Genomic DNA, 19,555 nt, shown 5'->3' with positions numbered 1-19,555 from the left:
ATTTTTTCAGGCCCATTCTTTGGGATGGAGATCATCATCTCTACTTAATAAATGAGAAAAATAAGGATCAGAAATGTTAAGAAATTTGTCCCAGGTTTGAGGAGGGGCAGAACTTGAGGAGATTAGAACTTACTTCTGTTTTAGCCTCTAGTCTAAATCTCCCTCTAATTCTGCACTCACCCAGCTGCTCAGGCGGCATTTTCTAAAAGAAGAGACTGGCCCACAGATGCAGTGAGACACAGGAGAGAGTGGAGTTTGCAGACGGCATGTCTGAGTTCCAATCAGGTGCTCTTTTTCATGGGCTTTTGGATAGTGAGAGGGTCTTCTGTCCGCGTCTGCAGAGTGGGAGGACTCAGAGATCTTGCCAGGAATCCCCTCACTGGACCACTGGAGCGCTGCCACAGGGCAGCCTCCTGACACACGCAGCTCCTTTTCCATTCCGTGCTACCCAGTATGATAACGGGGCCTCGTTAGGTCGACATTCATATATGGGCTTCTGGGGAGTTTGGTGCAACCCTGTGGGTTCACAGACCAGAACATGCGAGGCTTTCATCCGTAGACCCAGCTTTCTCTGCAGAGCATTACAGCCTAGAACACAGCAACCCCACCAGGACACTGTTCCCCTTAAAGACCTGGCTGCCACACAAGCCAGCTTCCCCCGGAGAGTGTCTTCACATTGTCCTTTTTAATTACAGCAAGATTAAATACTGGCACAACACTCATTGCCTAGAAAGTCAATTTCAAAGGAGAGTGATGGAAAATTTTATCTCCAGATAGTTGGAGCCTGGGATGGCATGGCAAATGCCCCCCAGATTTCAGTAGTGACTTGGGTGGAGCAAGAGACTGGCACACATTTCTGGAACAAGGTGGAGAGCATGTGTGCCCCCTCGCCAAGCATTTATCCTGGCAGGTTGTGCCGGCAGAACATGGAGCAGTAAGCTTTGCACCCTGATGGGGACAAATGAACCTGCCTGTCATGATTATTCTGTGACAGGCTGTGATCTGTTGAGACCCAAGGATCAGCCCAAACAATCAATGAAGGTTCTAATGAGTAGAAAGCTTACCAATAAACAACCTTGTAATAAGAACTGCTGCTGCTGCTGAGTCACTTCAGTCATGTCCGACTCTGTGCGACCCCATAGATGGCAGCCCACCAGGCTCCCGAGTCCCTGGGATTCTCCAGGCAAGAACACTGGAGTGGGTTGCCATTTCCTTCTCCAATGCAAGAAAATGAAAAGTGAAAGTGAAGTCGCTCAGTCGTGTCCGACCCTCAGCGACCCCATGGACTGCAGCCCACCAGGCTCCTCCGTCCATGGGATTTTCCAGGCAAGAGTACTGGAGTGGGGTGCCATTGCCTTCTCCGTGTAATAAGAACACTCCTCCCCTGTTTGCATAGCACTTCACAGTGTCTACAACCCTTCCAACGTACATGGTTCAGTTTAAATCTCACGGCAGGCCTGCTGGGTGTTACCATTATTCTCAGTTCATGCAGCAGCAGCAGCGCAGCTGTGGCTCCATGTACAGAGCAGGATCTGGGTGTTAGGAACTGGGCAAGCACTTTTTTGTTTTTGAATCCTTCAGCACATGTTGTTGAGCCCCTACTCTGTGCCAGGCACTTTCCTGAGGATTGGGAATAAAGACAGACAACAGAGTAAAAGCGCCAGCCCTGAAGGAGCTGATGCTCTAGCTGGGGGAGGAGCAACAATGAGAATCAGGGTTGAGATGGTCAGTGCCCGGCAGAGAAATGAGGTGGGGAGGGGACAAGATGGTCAGTGCCCTGCAGAGAAATGAAGTGGGGAGGGGATGAGATGGTCAGTACCCGGCAGAGAAACGAAGTGGGGAGGGGCAGGAGGCAGGGATGAGGGCGGGCCTGTGGGCAGATGGTCTGTAGCTGCTCAGGAGAGGACCTCCAGAGAAGGTGACATTTGGGTAAAGATCTAGAGGCGTCTGCGGGTCTGCAAGGAGGGCGAGGCCAGTAGGCATGGATCCTGTGACTGCCCTGCAGGGAAGACGAGGTCGGAGGGGCCAGGGGGCCAGGGGTCAGGGAGGAGCTGACGGGCCCTGAAGGACTCCAGCCCGACTCTGAGCAGGATGAGAAACCGCTGAACGTGACCTGGCTTTACTTTCAGTACTTTTCCCCCCTTTAATTTTCAGAACAGCTCGCCAGACTAGGTGCTATTATAGTCCCCCTTTAGGTGAATAGTTAAACACAGAGGTTAAGTGACTTGCTGGAGAACACACAGTAAACATGGGAATCAGGAGTCCAGCTTGGGTCCGTCTGCCTGCGGAGCGCATGATCCTACGCCTTCCTTAGCCATGTTGACTTTTCAGCCCTGGGAAACTTGGGCCGCCCCTTCAAGCGTGTTGCCCAGGATCACACACCCGGGCAGCTGTGGAGTCACTGGACTAGTTGAAATCATTTTTCCCTTGCACCAATATGTTATATTTGTTTATAATTTATCATGTCCATCTTTATGGAAAAAAGTAGGGTACAAATTTGTGAAATATCTTTAAAGTGGTATGAATCCTAGACTTTCCCTGCTATACCAGGCTCTCTCTTTCTCTCTCTCACACACGCACACCCAGAGATAAATAGAAAATGAATCAAGGACCTTTATAAAAACCATCTGGTAGAGATTATCGATCGTGAAAAGGTTAGGCAATGTCCAGTGTTACTCGGGCAAGGACAAAGCTGTTGTAAGATGTCACATGTGTTGGGGCACCTGCACTTGTCCCCACCCTGCTTTGAAAATAACACGAGTAGAAAAGGCCCAGAAAGGCAGGTGGGAAGTGCTGTTAAGTGGCAGTTGGACACACAAAATTGCCATAAAGTGCATATGAAAACTGATAAAATCAGAATAAAGTTATAGTTTAGTTTTACTATGTTACCAGTGTACCAAGGTCGATCTCTGGTTGGTTTGAAAATGTTCCATGGTTATTTAAGATGTTATCATTGGCAAAAGCTGGCTGATGATACACAGGAACTCTCTGTACTGTTTTCTCAAATTCTTGTGAATCTTAAATTATTTAAAGATAGAAAGCTTTTTATTTTTTAAGGGGAATGGGGTTCAAAGGCATGTTTGTAGCAGCATGGTTAGTAAGAGTAAAACCTGGAAGCAACGTAAATAGCGATTTCATCAATAAGAGACTTGTTACCCTACAGCCAGATGGTTTAGGATATTATTATTATTTAGTTGCAGATTTGTGTCCAACTCCTTTGTGACCCCGTGGGCTCATTTGTAGCCCACCAGCATCCTCTGTCCATGGGACTTCCCAGGCAAGAATATTGTAGTGGGTTGCCATTTTCTTCTCCAGGGGATCTTCCTGACTCAGGGATCAAACTCGAATCTCTATTGCTGCTGCTGCTGCTGCTAAGTCGTTTCAGTCGTGTCCAACTCTGTGCGACCCCATAGCAGCCTACCAGGCTTCTCTGTCCATTGGATTCTCCAGGCAAGAACACTGGAGTGGGTTGCCATTTCCTTCTCCAAGGCATGAAAGTGGAAAGTGAAAGTGAAGTCGCTCAGTCCTGTCTGACTCTTAGCGACCCCATGGACTGCAGCCTACCAGGCTCCTCCATCCATGGGATTTTCCGGGCAAGAGTACTGGAGTGGGGTGCCATTGCCTTCTCCCCAAATCTCTATTAGGCAAGTATTAAAGAGAACAGAGCACTAAGAGGAAAAGAGGAAAAAGCAAAATGCAGAACGTGTGCAACATGCTATGAATGGTGTTTCAAAAGGCGAGTGCACACAAATATGTCTGTGTAAACCGTCTCCAGGAAGGAATTTAATATCTAGGATATTTAAGGAATCAGTACTAGCCAGCAGTTCTAACTAGAGAAACTGAGAGTCTGGGAGACAAGTGGAAGAGAGGCTTTTTCTTAAAAGAAAGAGCTTTTTTTTTTTTTTTAATCAGATATGTGCAATTACCTATTTGAAAGCAAAATGTTCTGAAATGCGGTGCACCACCAAAAGGGAACCTCATGACCTTTCCGGTTGTTAATCATGCGTAAATAAAAGCAGGGACTGCATAGTAAATACCTGATGGATCTAAGAAAAAGCTTAAAATCTCTGTATGTCAAAATACCACATTAAAGGTAAAAATAGAGATGAGGAAAAGTACTCATTCCTCAGTTCAGTCTCCAGAGCCAGTGTCCTAACTGAAAAAAAGTGAGGAACAAATTTTAACATTTGTGACAGCTGAATATTAATATCTTTAATATATTAAAAGCCTGTTCACTTATCCAAAAGAAAAATATAAATACCATCAAAATAGAAAAGTAGGTAAAAGAACAAGGCAATGGGCTACCCACAAAAGGAGAAATGCAGTTGGCAAATAAACATACCAAAAATATCCAATCTTGCCAATTATCAGAAAAAAGTAAATTAAAACCAAGTAACACTTCCCACCTTTCATGTTAGCAAATAATGAAATAATACTACTTCCAACCCAGAATTTCTACCTCTATGAATATATCCTAAGGAAAGTGGTCTAAGTGTGGGGAAATGTTTATCTAAAAAACAAAATTCCTAAGTTGGTGTTCCTAATTCTTAAAAAAAAAGTCAGAAACAGCCTCAGTGTTCAACAAGAGGAGGCTGATTACATAAATGAGAGCCCAGCCATTCTATGGAGTAAAATGTAGGCATTAAAACAGTTACTATGAAAGATGGTCAGAGTATTGCTACATGAGAAAAGCAGATTCTGTAATGACATTCGATAGCCTATGTATAGTATTATGTACATGTTCTATCTTGGGGAAAAGTGCTTAGGATTTTTGCCTTTCCTTAAGGAAAATATACCTGGGGCTTCCCCGGTGGCTCAAACAGTAAAGAATCTGTCTGCAGTGCAGGAGACCCAGGCTCGATCCTTGGGTCAGAAAGATCCCTTGGAGAAGGGAATGGCTACCCATTCCAGTATTCTTGCCTGGAGAATTCCTTGGACAGAGGAGACTGGCGGGTTACAATCCATGGTATATAGATAAATAGATAGATATACCTAGAGAGTTCTTAAAGGAAATCTTCCAAAATGCTGACAATAGTTCTCTTCAGACAGGACAACCACAGCATTTTTTTTTTTTAATTTCACAGAATTTATTTTGCTTATCTCCATGTTCTCTTTGTTTCTACCACTATATTGCATGTATGTGTAAAAAAATCTAAATTAAATAAGTAAATAAAGTCCCTTTAGTCTATGAAATTGAAATACAATCAAACAGTGAACATTTGTCAGGCAGGTTTGGACAGAGCCGGCTGCTGTTTCCGTGCTCCCTCCCCCCCGCTCCCTGTGGACAGCCCCCATACTTGCTCACAAAGCCCCTTCCACATCGGAAGCCCCAGCTCAGCCCCTCTGGACACAGGCAGGCACCGCCTTCCTCGAAGCACCTAGCGAGTAGCCGGTGAGCGCTTTCCAGCTACGGCACTGGTTAACAGCGTCAGGGGCTTTTTCCTTCGCTGGAATACCCGGAGTCACCTAGTGCGGTTCTATCCTGCGTGACTGCTCTGTGCCAGGCATCGGGTCAGTCACCGGGAGGAACATGGACAGGAGTAAGTTATGGTCGCTAATCAGTCACAGAGCTCTTAGTGGCAAGCAGCAAACGTGCTGCAGTCTGTGTGTAGGAAAGAAATCTATCAAAGACGTCAGGCAGCTCACAGGCTTTGTGGGAGGCCAGAGGCACAGGCTTGGTTGCCACGAGGCCACGTAGACTCCTAAATCTCGCTGCTCCAGCAAGACGCCTCTGCCTTTGTTCACAGTCGCTGCCGCTCGTGCCATTGACGCTGCCCTCGGGACACCTCGCACTAGGAGCAGCATCTGCCACTGCCATCTTTCCTGGGGGACTCTGTGAAGTGGCAGTTACCCTGTGTCCTTTAAAGGGGGTCCTGCTCAGCGTGTCTGATTGTGGAACTGAAGTCACACACCTGTGACAAGGATTCCAGGATGCCAAGTCCTAGAGGCTACTTAGGTGTGATGGGACTCACATTGTGTGAGATTCTTCAAACTTGTTTAAAAAGAAACCAAAGGGCCACGATCCATGACAAATGTGCCCCTGGCTTTCAGGAACTCCGGGGCAGCAGCGGGCAGTTTAAACACATGAGGAGAAAGCAGAAGTGTGCAGGGGCCTGTGGGGTCCCTGGTGAGAAGGGAGGTCGCCCCTCAAGGGAAAAGGAGAGCTCCCCCAAGCCGTGTTGGGGGTGTAAGACTTATTTTAGGGGAGGTAGAGGCAGGCACTGGAAAAGATCACCATGGCCAGCTCTGAAGAGCTCTAAGAGCCAATCAAGTAAGAGGTGAACCTCTGTGGGCAGAGGAAAAGCCAGGGTGAAATTTTAGGCACTGAGGCAGGCTGCAGGGGGACATTTGGGGATACAGTGGTGCTTTGGGTTGAATCGTGTTACCCCCAAATTCATATGTTGAAATCCTAAGCCCTAGTACCTCAGGAAATGACTGTATTCAAGATGGGGCCTTTAAAGAGGTAAAGTAAGGTCGTTATTAGACTGTACCATAATCCAATATGACTGGTATCCTTGTAAGAAAAGGAGGTTAGGACACAGAAGGAAGACCACAGTGAGGAGACGGCCATCTACAAGCCCAGGAGAGAGACTTCAGTAGAAATCAACCCTGCTAACAGCCTTGATCTTGGACTTCTAGCCTCCAGAATTGTGGGAAAATAAATGTCTGTTGTTTAAGCCACCCAGTCTAAAGTATTTTGTTATGGCAGCCCGAGCAAACTAGTAAAATGCTAAGTTCCTCAAGTATACCAGAAGGTTCTGTTTGATGCCGCTCCCCAAAGGCCATCCTGGGCATGCAGGGCTTTTCAGAAGATCATGGTTGAACACAGAGAAGGAAAGCTTGCCTGATGTAGTCAGGAGTGATGGCTTCAGATTGAAGAGGGGTTTTAGAAAGTCTGGGTTGTCCAGGGAACCCTGGCTGCAAGGGTGCTGTATTCTCAAGCCGTGGAGAATGGCTTGGGACATTTCTGTTGTCTCACAATACACCCTCAGGAAGCCTGCTGGGCTGACCACTAAACTATTCTTATGTTCCTTCTTGAAGCCCATCTTCTACACCTGACTTTGTAAATCTTCATTTCTTTGTGTGTGAAATCAAAAAAGACACATGCCCTGTGCCTAGCCACCCACTCAGCACAAGGGAAGGCTCAGGAGAGTTCTCTTCCTCTGCTCTTTCACAGCAGAGGCAAGTGCATATTGGGGTGGGAACAGCAAAGGCAAACACATGATTGGGGTGGAGACCTGATTTATGAACAGCTCATAAATCATCTGAAACCATACTTTCCTGTTGATAGTCAAGCCTCTGTAAACACTGAATGTGACCTTGGCGTGTCATCTTTTCTAATGATGCCAAACATGCGGTCTCCGTCTCCGATATAAGTCCAGTGTGACTTTCCCGGGACGCACATGCCTGCAAGGACTCCTGCTCATCACAATGGTGGGTAACTGGGTTTCATACAGAAAAGAAAGATATGTATAGCCTTTATTTTCATAAACTGTGATGGATGTTTCTACTGGGTGCTATTCAGGGTAAATGTGACCTGGTCATGAATCTTCTATACTTGAAATGCAGTGTGTAGGAGGATGAGCATCTGGGAGCTTGGGAACATCTTTGTGAATTTAGCATTATTTCTGTTCTCTGTTATTTCTTCCAGCAATTTTGGGATTAAATTGGGTTTCATATATGTCTCTAATTCTTTAATTCTTTGGCTTTGAGTGAGTGATTTGTGAAATTAAATATAACTTCAGAGCTACAGCACTGTGTCATTTTACAGGAAACCGAACCTGGGGAAGGCCAGAAGCTGCCTCAGGGATCTCACCAGGAGCCTGTGGGGCAGCTGAGCCCTCTCTCTAGGCCAGTGGTCCCTAAACCTGCCTGTGCAGTGGAATCACCTGGGGGTCAGTGAAAACTACTGATACCTGACTCTCATCCCAGATATTCTGGTTTAATTGGTCTGCAGCGAGGCCTGCCGGAGTTCCAGGGTTTTTAAGCTGCCCAGGTGATTTTTATGCTCTGCGAAATTTGGGGACAACACCCTAGGCCCTTTTCATTGTTTCATGTTGTATTAAGAAGGAAATGTGCATCAAAATCTGTAAACTTATCCAGACCCTTCTCTGTCTTTAATTTAAACTTGAATTAAACTAATTCTTCTTTTTCGAAGTATCCTTTTGTAGAATGAGTAAAAGGTAAAGGAGTGAGCTGCTCTTAGGGTGCAAGGGAAGTAGAAGGAAGTGCCCCCCGCCCCGGCAGGAGTAGAAAGTGAGGCTGGAGAGGATCGTCCGTCCTTCAGAAACGGTCTTGAGACAGAGCTGGAAATAGTATAAAAATGGTGGGATCCTCCCAATTCCACTCAGACCCCCCCTCCTCCAGCTTCAGAGTGAACTTAACCCTACACTACAGCCCTGGCAGGGCCCCTGCCCAGCCTAAGACTCCCTCTGAAGTCACCTGACTCTTGCTCGTACAGGACAAGGCTCTTCAAGGCGCAGCGACTTAGCTCAAAGGACACAATTTCTAGGAGCACCACCAGCCTGCTTCATCTCAAGGCTGGGCACCAAGCCCCACCATCTAGAAACTATAACAGATGCCAACTTTATCGCTGCCCCGTCTCCTGTGCCTTCAGGTGCCAGGGGCTGTGTTCACTGAGGACAGGAGAGGAAGCGGAGAAAGGAGGGAGCGGCTATGGAGACTAGAGTATGGGAGCAGGAAGGGAGTTTAGGGTTTCTCTGCTTAGAAGTGGTCCTTGGACCAGCTGTATTGGCATTGTCAGGGAGCTTGCTAGAATGAGGACTCTTTAAATTCCACTGAATCAGAATCTGCTTTTTATTTAATAAGATCTCCCAGGGATTCATATGCACATTGAAGCAGCATTGGTTTTGATCATTTCTCTTGTGCTTCTCACCTGGGGCATTTGGTAAATATTCAAAAGCCCAGACCCTACCCTTCAGTGAGCTTGAGACTGTGGGTTCCTTATTAGTAACCCAGGTGATGGCCATCCAAGTAGGGGAACCTCTCTTTTCATGAAGGGAGAGAGGGAGAGGCAGAGAGAGAGAGAGAGAGAAAATGCATGCCAGTGGCAAGCTATTTTTGAGCCGGTGTCAGTTGGTTAACTGAACAATTGGTTCTCCCCGTGTCACCACGTTCGGATTCCATCTTCCAGTCCCTGAATCACAGGCCTCTGCTCAGAGCCGCAGGAGTCATGGGAATCCTGCTCTCCTCACTCACCCTGGTCCACAGCCCTGGCTCATGTCCATCGACACCTCTGTTCTGAGAGTTGGTGAAACAAGACCTTCAAGATTTCTGTGGTCATTTTCCCCCTTCCAGTAGCACCCTTTTTGGGTGAAGAGAGCAGAAATTTTGCTAATGTGTCTGGCTTTTTTTTTTTTTTGAGAAAACATTCAGGTTTCCACAGTGATCTTAAGCTGAAGATTATTCAAAAGAAGAAAACAGGGAGAGCAGGTGCAGCCTCAAGTCCTGGTGTGAGCTAAACGTACAGAGGGTTTGTTGTGGGAATTCATTTATTTCTTTGATTATAAAATCAAGGCATTTCATTGTGGACAATTTAGCAAATAAGAGTCCAAAGAAGAAGTAGTCATAATCCCTCAGCTCAAAAATGACTTGCTAAAATGTGCCACAGACCGTCAGTCTCTCTCGGTATCTTTTTACACTGTAGGAATCACACCAAGCAAACTGCTTTGTGACCTGTATTTCACTTAACGATATACAGTGATCGTTTACTCACGTCACTTCATTTTCTCTTACTTCCTCAGTTGACCGGTGTCTTTTCTGAATCTCCGTCTTGTAAACCAGTCCTGTCCTTGAGCATCGGTGATTTCTGTTTTCCCACAGCAGTGAGCATCCCAGAGGAGCAGCTGAGAGCCTCTGTGCTGCTCTCCTTAGGACCAAGTCTTAGAAGTGAAAAGACTAGAAGTGATGAAGGCAAAGGCTGTAAATAGTCTGAAGACTTTGAATGCGTATACACCCCGTAAAAATGGTTCTAATACAAACCGCCCTCGTGCATTTTACTTCCCATCTATGTCTCTATTTCCCTCTGGTGTTAGAAATTGACTCATTATTTTTGTCATCCCATTATGACTCTACTGTCTCTACGGTCGCATTTCTCGTGTTATATGTCAGTGGAATTTCTCATGTGTTTATTCATCATTTCTATCAGCATCTGTGCCTGTCTGTGTGAAACGTCACCTTGTCTTCTCTATCATTTTTCAGCTATGTTTCCCTTTTTTCCATGGATATATAGAAACTCTTCATATATTGATGTTCTCCAAATTTGGTAACTGTTTTTTTAATTTTATGAGTTACAACTTTTACATATTTAAACCTATTTATTTTCTTTTCCTTTTCTGCTTAGAATATTTGCCTGTATTTCTGTGATTAGTTTATGGTCTTATTGTAAACATGTAACCTTTGAATCCTTTTAGAAAGTATTTTATTGTGAGAACTGAAGTAGAAAATGAACTTTTTTTCTTCCTCAAATAGTTCACCATTTGTTCTAATACCACTTATTGAATAATCATTCTCTACAGATTTCAAAGACTAAATTTATTTTAATAATATATATTTATATTTACTCATAAATAAGTATATTTTTTTCTGGGTTTTTTTAATTTTGTTCCATTTATTTGTCTCTGTATCAGCAACACACTACTTCAAGTAGCATCAGCTCATAATTAATTTTAGACACTTACAGAATAAGTACCCTCATCCCATCTTCCTTTTTAAAAGGTTCCTGGAAATTCCCACCTTAAAGTTGTTTAGTTTGCTCACCTCAAAATGATGACAAGAGCAACCTGATGCCTTCCTTTGTTCTACAGATCAAATATCAGCCTAGATGAGCTGATATGTTCATCAGCCATCAGCAATGCCTTTATCATCTGGAAAATGAAGTTCTTAGCCTTGTGGTCTAAGAACTCTAACTATCCCAATTAGCTTCAGCAAGTCTCCAATTGTGGTTTATTTGTCTTCATATCTTTGTCGTGTTTTATTATCTTTGTCATTGTTCTATTATCTTCTTGAAACTCTCTTCAATCCCTTATTTCTGTCGTTTAAATTATACATGCCCTGTAAAGCAGCTAAAAATCTCCTATCCACAAGGGTTTCCTGAACTCCTCTGTAGTAAAATAGCACACTAACATTATTGCTCTATGACTTTTCACTCACATTTTGCTTCTTCCCCAGTTAATTTTAGTAACTTTATAGATCTTGTTTCTTTGTTAGATTATCTGAAGATAGAAGCTCTACCTTCAAACCACCTGTCAGAGCCCAGTAGGGCCCTCCCTACAGGACACTCAGTCAATAATTACCAACTGAATCCATTCATTTTTCTTCCCTGGCCCTTCTTTACTTTACAGAACGCTCTTCTGTTCAGCTTTGTGGTTTTAGCCACCTTTGTGACTTTATGCAATGCCCAGTGCTATTTCATACCTAATGAGAGCTCCGCATCTAATGGTAAGTCTTGACTTTTCAATGTTTTGTTATTTGATTTCATCTCAGTAAATATAAACTATTGGCAGATGAATAACCTTAAATCTGCATGAGATAGAGGGTTAGGGCAGATGTATAAATGGAGTAAAATGAGGTACTTCAACATTCCATTTATATAAGAAAGTGGTTCTCAATCCTAGCTGTATGAGAATTGCCTGGAGAATTTTTGAAGCTTACTCAGCCTACCAGGCTCCTCCGTCCACGGGATTTTCCAGGCAAGAGTACTGGAGTGGGGTGCCACTGCTTTCTCCGAATGTTCAGGCCCATTCAAAACCAGGTAAATCAGAATCTCAAGGATAGGATCTACAATTTAGAAGCTTCTTGATTGACTCTTACATGCAGTTAGGGTTGAGAGTCCTTGATTATTCCAGCACTTCTCAAACGCTAAATGTGTGTGCAAACTCTCTGGGACTCTTACTAAAGTACAGATTCTGATTCTGTGGGCCTGGAGTCGAGTGAGAGTCTTCACGTCTCATGACCTCAGGTGGTCCTAATGTTGCTGGTCCCTCAAGCATACCTGAGATCCACGGACCACCGCGTATCTACAGCAGTGGTTCTCATTCATGATTGAACATTTGAACCAACTAAAGGAGATGTCCAAAAATACAGCAGCCTGGGCCTCATGCCCAGAGATTCTGATTTCTTTGTTCTGCGTTGGTACCCAGGCACAGGTTTTTTGTTTTTTTTTGTTTTTTTTTTTGTAAAGTGTCCAAGATGTCTCATATGTGCTTTTGGGGTTGAAAACCAAATAAAAGAGGAGAAAAGAGGCATTTATCCAGAGATAATATAGCAGGAAAAAGTCACCCTAAGTACTCCTAGGCTCATAATTTGTTGTTGTTTGATTGCTGAGTCAAGTCCAGCTCTTTTGTGACCCCATGGACTGCAGCCCGCCAGGGTCCTCTGTCCATGGGATTTCCCAGGCGAGCGTATTGGAGTGGGCTGCCATTTCCTTCTCCAGGGATCTTCCTGACCCAGAGATTGAACCCACGTCTCCTGCATTGGCAGGTGGACTCTTTTCTTCTTTTTTCTCTACCTCAGGTTTGGCAAGTGTATTCTTCCCCGCTGAGCTATCAGGGAATTTTGGCTCATAATAGCCATCTAATTAAAGAGGGAGGGGCTTACATTGTCTTGAAATGTCTGTTCTGAAATGAACTCTGGATAGATTTAATCTTGTTGTAAGGAAAATATGATAAGTAGTATGAGTTAGAAAGTGCTGAATTTAGCCATGAATGAATATATGAGTACTTTTCTGAGATGCTTGTAAAATCACCGAGAGTCTCTCTATGAGTGGGGTGGAGTACAGACGGTACCAACGAGCCCCAGTGTCCTTCTCCTGGTTGTGTGACCTTAGGACTCTGCTGATGATGCCACATGCATTATTTTAGGATGCAAGGATCTCAGTGGAGTCACACACGAGCTGAAATCAGACTGGAAGACTGAGGACTGTGAAAGCTGTCATTGTTCCAATGATGGAATTGAATGTTGCAACACGTAAGTCTCAAGCCAGCTGGGCTGAGAGGGGCAGGCGGCCACTGTTGGGGTGCTGTCTGAGGAACAGCTGCTCCCTCTTTCAAAACCCCATCCTGGGGCTTCCCTGGTGGTCCAGTGGTTGAGACTTGTTGCTTCCAATGCAAGGGGCTCAGACTTGATTCCTGGTTGGGGGACTAAGATCCCACATGCTGAGCAGCCACGCCAAAAAATTTAAAAAACAAACAAAAAGCCCCAAATCCCCAAATCCCATCTTGAAGGAAGTTTAGTTTTCAATCCTATTTCTTTCTTTTCTTTTTTTAAATCATGGTAAAATATACATAACATAAAATTTACCATTTTAACCATTTTACAAAGTAACTTTTAGTGGCATTAAGTATATTTGTGATTTTGTGCAACCATCTCCACCATCCATCTCCAGAAATCTTTCTTCTTCCCAAACTAAAATCCCAGACCTATTGAACAACAACTCCCCACCTCCTAGTCTCCCTAGTTCCTGGCAACCACCGTTCTACGCTGTATCTATGAGTTTGACAACCCTAGGTGGAGGTGTCCCCACTCCAGTGCTCTTGTCTGGAGAATCCCAGGGACGGGGGAGCCTGGCGGGCTGCAGTCCATGGGGTCGCACCGAGTCGGACACGACTGAAGCGACTCAGCAGCAGCAGCAGGTGGAGGCGTCCAGTATTTGTTCTTTTACGACTGGTATTGGGAAGGAAGAAAACTCCTCCCACCTAGGTTCTTCTGGCTAAGAACTAAATTTACATGAGACTGATTAACAGGAAAAAATCAAATTTATTTTCATATGTATGGGAATCCCACAAACATGAGAGGTTTAGAGACAGAAGCACAAGGGCAGGTAGAATGAGTTACATATGCCATCCTGTGCTAAGGAAAGAGATAGGAGCTTGGGCTTTGCACGGACAGAGCGTCATTCACAGGATGAAAAGAGTAAGAGTATCCGTTTCATAACTAGATGTTTCCATCAGTTCAGTCGCTCAGATGTTTACCCTGACATATAAACGGGGTCACTTAAATACAATTTGTCTCTGGTAATAACTCTTCTGTGGGAAGAATCCTCAATTTAAATACTTCCTAGGGAGTTGGGGGGTGGCGACAGTAGTTTCTTTTGAGGCTGCAATGTGACTATTGCTTTTAGCTCAAAATAAGCTTCATGAAAAAGTGGCACATATTGGGGTGGCTCATCCTGAACACCCACACTGGCTTATGTCAGTGTAATGTCCTCAAGAATCATTCATGTTGTAGCATGTCTCAGAACTGCATATATACAGTAAACATTTTTCAGCTTTAAAAAGGAAAAAATTGCATTCAATATATTATATCATATATATTAGACAGATAAATATATTAAATTTAAATATATAATAATACATATTATCTATAAATTTAAATATATTGAATTATGTCTATATTATATATAGATATATAGATATCTATAGAAAATCTGTATGGATACATAGATATCTATAGATAATATTATATATGTATATACACACATATATAATCACATTTTGTTTATCCATGTATCTGTTAATGGGTTCCTTCTACCTCAGACTTATTTCTTTTAGGTCATTTTTGAATTTTGATAGTAACTTTTATTATTAAATATCTATATCCATATGGGTTGCTAAAAACAGGAAAGGGTACCCAATAGTCTGAAGCTGTTCTAGAAGGGATCTGGCTTTCCTGCAGCCTTGCCTGGCCTGTGGCAATTTGCAGGAACAGGAATGGCTCTGAACACAGGCAGAGGATGTGGATGTGAGGAGCAAAGGATGCTCTGTAGTGATCCTTGTACTCTAAACCCGAAGTTGCTTCACTGCTCAAGTTTAACTCAAGTCACTCGAAAGCTTGTGCAGATGTTTTCTTCTGGATGCCAAAGTTCTAGTACTCGGGCCAATAAAGCAGAGAGTACCTGCAAACTGGTCCTAATTCTCCTCTTTCCTCAGCAGTTGCATCCAAATCAGCCGTCCCGCCTCCACTCCTCCCCATCCCCATCCATCTGTTGTCTTGACATCAGTCTTGGCCCTATAGTGTTTCACAAGGACAAGAGTGGCTTTGATGATAGAAGCATTAGTGTGAAGAAGTGTTCCCCAAACTTGCCCGATCACAGACTCATCTGAGAAGCTTAATGAAATACAGATTCCTGGGGCCCACGTCTGAAACCTACTAAGTCAGGATCTACTGGAGGCCATGCAATTTGGATTTTAATAGGTGCCTCAGAGAGTCTTGTGATACCTATCACCAAGGAGTAGAAGCACAAACACTTTTAACTCCAAACACCCGAGTGCTACTGAAGTTTAAGTACCTGGGAAGTTCTGAATCCATTTGTTGAGCATGCCCCATGCCGAGTGCTAAGTGGAGCAAAAGGAGTATCGGATCCAGAGACTGTATGTCTGGCTACCCGAAGCAGGTTTGCAGGTACTGCCTTGACTGAGTCACATATTACAACTGAACCTTGATTCTGTGCTCCTGAAACCTGATTTTTGTCTTTTTATCAAGTGTCAATGTGACTCTGGAGTGTGATAGCATCAGCAAGATTAAGCCCAGTGAGCCTTTCCTCTCTGACATCACAGTACCCCTCCACAGTGGCCAAAGCATCCTCGTCCACTAGATTTGACCCTCCCCACCCCACTCTGGGATGCCTCATCACAGCCATGTCAATGTGATCCTTTTCTAGGGGTCTCATGGACCTAGTGTGGAAAACAGTGAAGTGAAAAGAGCCTTGATGCTGGGGCCGGAGTAACTGAGTCTGAATCTCCATTCCCTTGTATAGCAGCTGTGTGACTCTATAAGTTTCTTAACCTCTCTGAGACTCAGTTTCCTCACCATAAAATAGGGATAATCAAGTGAATATGAGAATTAAATGAGGGAGTTCCCTGGTGGTTCAATGTTTAGGACTTGGCATTTTTGCTGCTATGGGCCTGGGTTCAATTTCTGGTTGGCTAACAAAGATCCTGCAAGACAAGAAGTAAGGCCCCCAAAATTAATTAATTAAATGAGATTCTTCATATAAATTCAGGCTACTCTCATGGCTCAGTCAGTAAAGAACCCTCCTGCCATGCAGGAAACATAAGAGAAATGGGTTGGATCCCTGGGTCGGGAAGACCCCCTGGAGAAAGGAACGGCAAACCACTCCAGGATTCTTGCCTGGAGAATCCCATGGACAGAGGAGCCTCGGGCAACAGTCCACGGGTCACAAAGAGCTGAACACTACTGAGCGACTAACACACACACAGATTCATTTAAATTCATTAAAACACATTTAATGTCTTCTCTAGACCAGTTATGTCCCTCGATCCTGGGATAGAAACTGGTTTCAGGTCAGAGTCCACAGAGCCCCTTCCCTGCTTCCTGCCACCTTGCCTGTCTCACTCAGCACAGAGCTTCACATGGAGGAGACTGGCACATTTTCTCTACTGCTCAGAGTCTTCAGCCCCTTTCTCCTACAATCATATCACCGCCTATGAAGTTTCTCTTGTGAATTTTTTTTTTTTTTTGGTGATACATGTTTTGATAAGATTTTCTCTAGGGGAATTTCTTCACTCACTACACTCTTTAAGGGACATTGTCTGGATTTGAAGCTGCCCAGAAGCAATTGAGCTTGAGGTTGGTGGCCCAGGCCCAAGCTGCTCTGGACTCCCCACTACCCGGGTCATCCACCCTTGGGAAAAGCTTCTTCCAGTGTTCCCTTTGGTTTCCATATTACCCTTTGGGAATAGGATTGAAATGTCCTCTTTTGTTAAAATAAGTCAAAGGTCACTTTGTGGAAAGAAGCGTTGTCACAAAGGCCATGGAGATGGCTATTTTGTATGCACTTTGAAGATGGGCAATTTAAATCTGGAGTTTACAGGTGGATTTCAAGAGGGCAATGAGCCCTAAAATTGTTTGCACCCTTGAATGTGTGGGTGGATTCTCCCCAGGGAGATCTTTTCCAGTTTGCATCAGCTTCTCCGTGGGCTCCACGGTCCCTGACTGAAGTGATCCATTGTTCTCGTTGGCTGAGATAGCTCCTGACATAACAGGTCCCCTTGCCAGCGCTGGGACGACTAACCCTAACCCTCCCCACATTCAGGCAGCAGTACTGCTGGCTGCTTCCTGAGCAGCAAGGACAGGAAGAGTCAGGCTGGAGCAGGCTGCCTGGCCTCAGGGGAGTCCAGACCTCTGGGCCTGTTGGAACTCGCTGCTGTCCAGTATATGCAGGATGGAATTTAGCCATGACGTCAGGGGTGGTCTGTGCTCATAGTTCAGGCCCTGTGTATTGGGGTGCAGATTTCTGAGAGTGACATGTTAAGATTCCCTTATGTAGGTGAGGGGCACTCCAGACACCTGGAGTGTGGGCCGCTTCCAGCTCAGTTAGCCCCCAGGGAGGCTGGGCATCCTGTTCCTTCTAACACGTGTTGTTCTTCTGTCAATGCCAGTGCAGCTATACCTATGGGTTATGACAGAGACAAGTGCCAGGCGGTCTTCAACAAGGAGACCTGCACCTACACAGTGCTGGAGAAGAAGGACCCACTGAAGAACTGCACGGTCACGGCGTGGGTCTTATAACGTGCTTTCATGGGCCCAGAGCTCCCCACCTGGGGGCCCAGCTTCTCCCAGGTCACGCTTCATTCTCCTATGGCCTCTAACAGTCTGATTGTATAACCCTACCTATTAGTAAAAAATGTTTTAAGCAAGCACTTGAGTATGTGTGTACTTTTAATTGATAAATTATGTATGCATTGATATAACACACATTATGAAGCATGCAAACAGATAAAGGAGGAAACAAAAATAAATGCTGATAAAAGTTATAATATTTTCCCTCCACTGCAACAGATCATTGTGTGTCCCTCACTCAGAGGAGCGCTGCTGCTTTTCTTGCTTTTGGTAATCTGTGCCCTGCTGTCCCAGTGCCCCACTGTCTGGTGGATGAAATCCTCTTTTCTCGGAGGTTTCCATGCTCATTGTTCCTTCCTGTTCTTCAGAGAGCATCTGCTGAGTCCTTCATACGCGTCTGTGTTTGCCTGAGGTTAACCTGGGAGAAGTGCCTCCAAGGCCACATGCAGCCCAGTGGGTGTGAAAAAGCCAGGAGTCCTGACTTGCCATCGGGGAATGGCTTGGGTACAGGGCTCCAGTATCAGTTGTCAAAACCGAGGAACTTAAAATGGTGACAGTGTTGATCGTCTCTTGCTGTTTCTGTGAACAGAACATTTGTTCAGTCAACAGGTCCTTACTGGGTGCCCGGCAGTACTCTGGGCCTGGGGATACAGTAGTGAGCCAGGCCCCTGCTCTCTTGGGGCTTAGAGTTGGGTGTGTGTGTATGTGACAAATCACAAGCAAGCAAACAGTCCTCTGTTGACAATCCATGGACAGTTGGTAAAGAGCTTTATTTCACCTCTGGCCCCTCACCCCATCTGTACAAACACACTCTTGGTAGGTCCTGGATCTTGTCACCAGAAGATAATTTTTTAAAAAGTCCCTTGGTCGCTTTTAGTTGCAAAAAAAAAAAAAAAAAAAAGCCTTAATCCAGAATCTTCCTCTGAATCGAAAAAGAATGAGGGACTGGAACATTAAGAGTATGATGCCATTTTGGCTTCATCTGCCTGAGAGTGTTCAAGACGATTTACTTCTTCATGGGGTTTTCATGGGCTTCTTAGACATTCCCTCCTGCTCCTCTTTCTCCGTAGCTCCCTTTCCAGTCTGGTTTCTCTGGTAACTCAGATGATAAAGAATCTGTCTGCAACGCAGGAGACCTGGGTTCAAGCCCTGGGTTGGGAAGATCCCCTGGGAAAAAAATGGCAACCCAGTCCAGTATTCTTGCCTGGGAAATCCAATGGACAAAGAGGCCTGGCCGCCTACAGTCCGTGGGGTCACAAAGAGTTGGACACAATTTAGTGACAGCAACAGCATCCCCTTCCGATCCCCTCCCATGACAGCCCTTTTAGCTTCTGCCTTTGTTTCCTGTTGCCTTCTGCTGAGGTAGCCTCGCCCCTTGTCATTCTTGGGTGAGTTGCATAAGGCTCTATCAAAATCATTTCCCTTGCAAATCCTACTCAGATGGTCTTCCATCTTCCTGGGAAATCTGAGGAGCAGGTTAGCAGCTATTAATAGTACTGGGGACTTCTTCAAAAGGAAGACAAAGATCCTTATTTTAACATCTGGTAATAAACAAACAAAATTCCAATGTGGATAATGTCAAATTGTGAGGGGAGGTGTGTGGTGGTGGTGCAAACAGAGTGGTGGAATGCGGAGTGTAGAAAATTGTGTGGTGTGTGATATGGTACAAACAAATGCTTTGCAGTCGGATAGTGTAGTTTGGAATAGGGCTCTGACATTTATTTTTTGAATTTTTAAAAATTGTGGCAAAATACACGTAACTTAAAATGTATCATTTTAGCCATTTTTGGGTACAGTTGTGTGGTATTAAGCACATTTACATGGCCGTGCAATCATCATCACACCGCATATCCAGAATTTCCCATTGTCCCAAACAGAAACTCTGTATCCACGAACACTAATTCCCGTTCCCCAAGTCTGGCAAACCATTATTCTATTTTTCTGTAGGTATCTC

At 44.7% G+C, this 19,555-nt stretch overlaps 1 protein-coding gene across 1 annotated transcript; it reads left to right on the top strand.

Annotated features, from left to right (window-relative positions):
• The first annotated feature begins 7,402 nt into the window (after positions 1 to 7,402).
• MSMB (microseminoprotein, beta-) lies at positions 7,403 to 17,680 on the top strand. The gene is made up of 4 exons (XM_010854451.1): positions 7,403 to 7,434; positions 11,364 to 11,460; positions 12,882 to 12,987; positions 17,421 to 17,680. Exons 1-4 carry the CDS (start codon positions 7,432 to 7,434, stop codon positions 17,548 to 17,550), a joined length of 336 nt encoding a protein of 111 aa, XP_010852753.1. The 5' UTR covers positions 7,403 to 7,431; the 3' UTR covers positions 17,551 to 17,680.
• Positions 17,681 to 19,555: the final 1,875 nt, after the last annotated feature.

Source organism: Bison bison, unplaced genomic scaffold (genome assembly GCF_000754665.1).
Source record: "Bison bison bison isolate TAMUID 2011002044 unplaced genomic scaffold, Bison_UMD1.0 scf7180017864341, whole genome shotgun sequence".
Classification (NCBI taxonomy): Eukaryota; Metazoa; Chordata; class Mammalia; order Artiodactyla; family Bovidae; genus Bison; species Bison bison.
The sequence above is the reverse complement of the archived record's forward strand: the minus strand, read 5'-3'. Positions and strand labels throughout refer to the sequence as shown.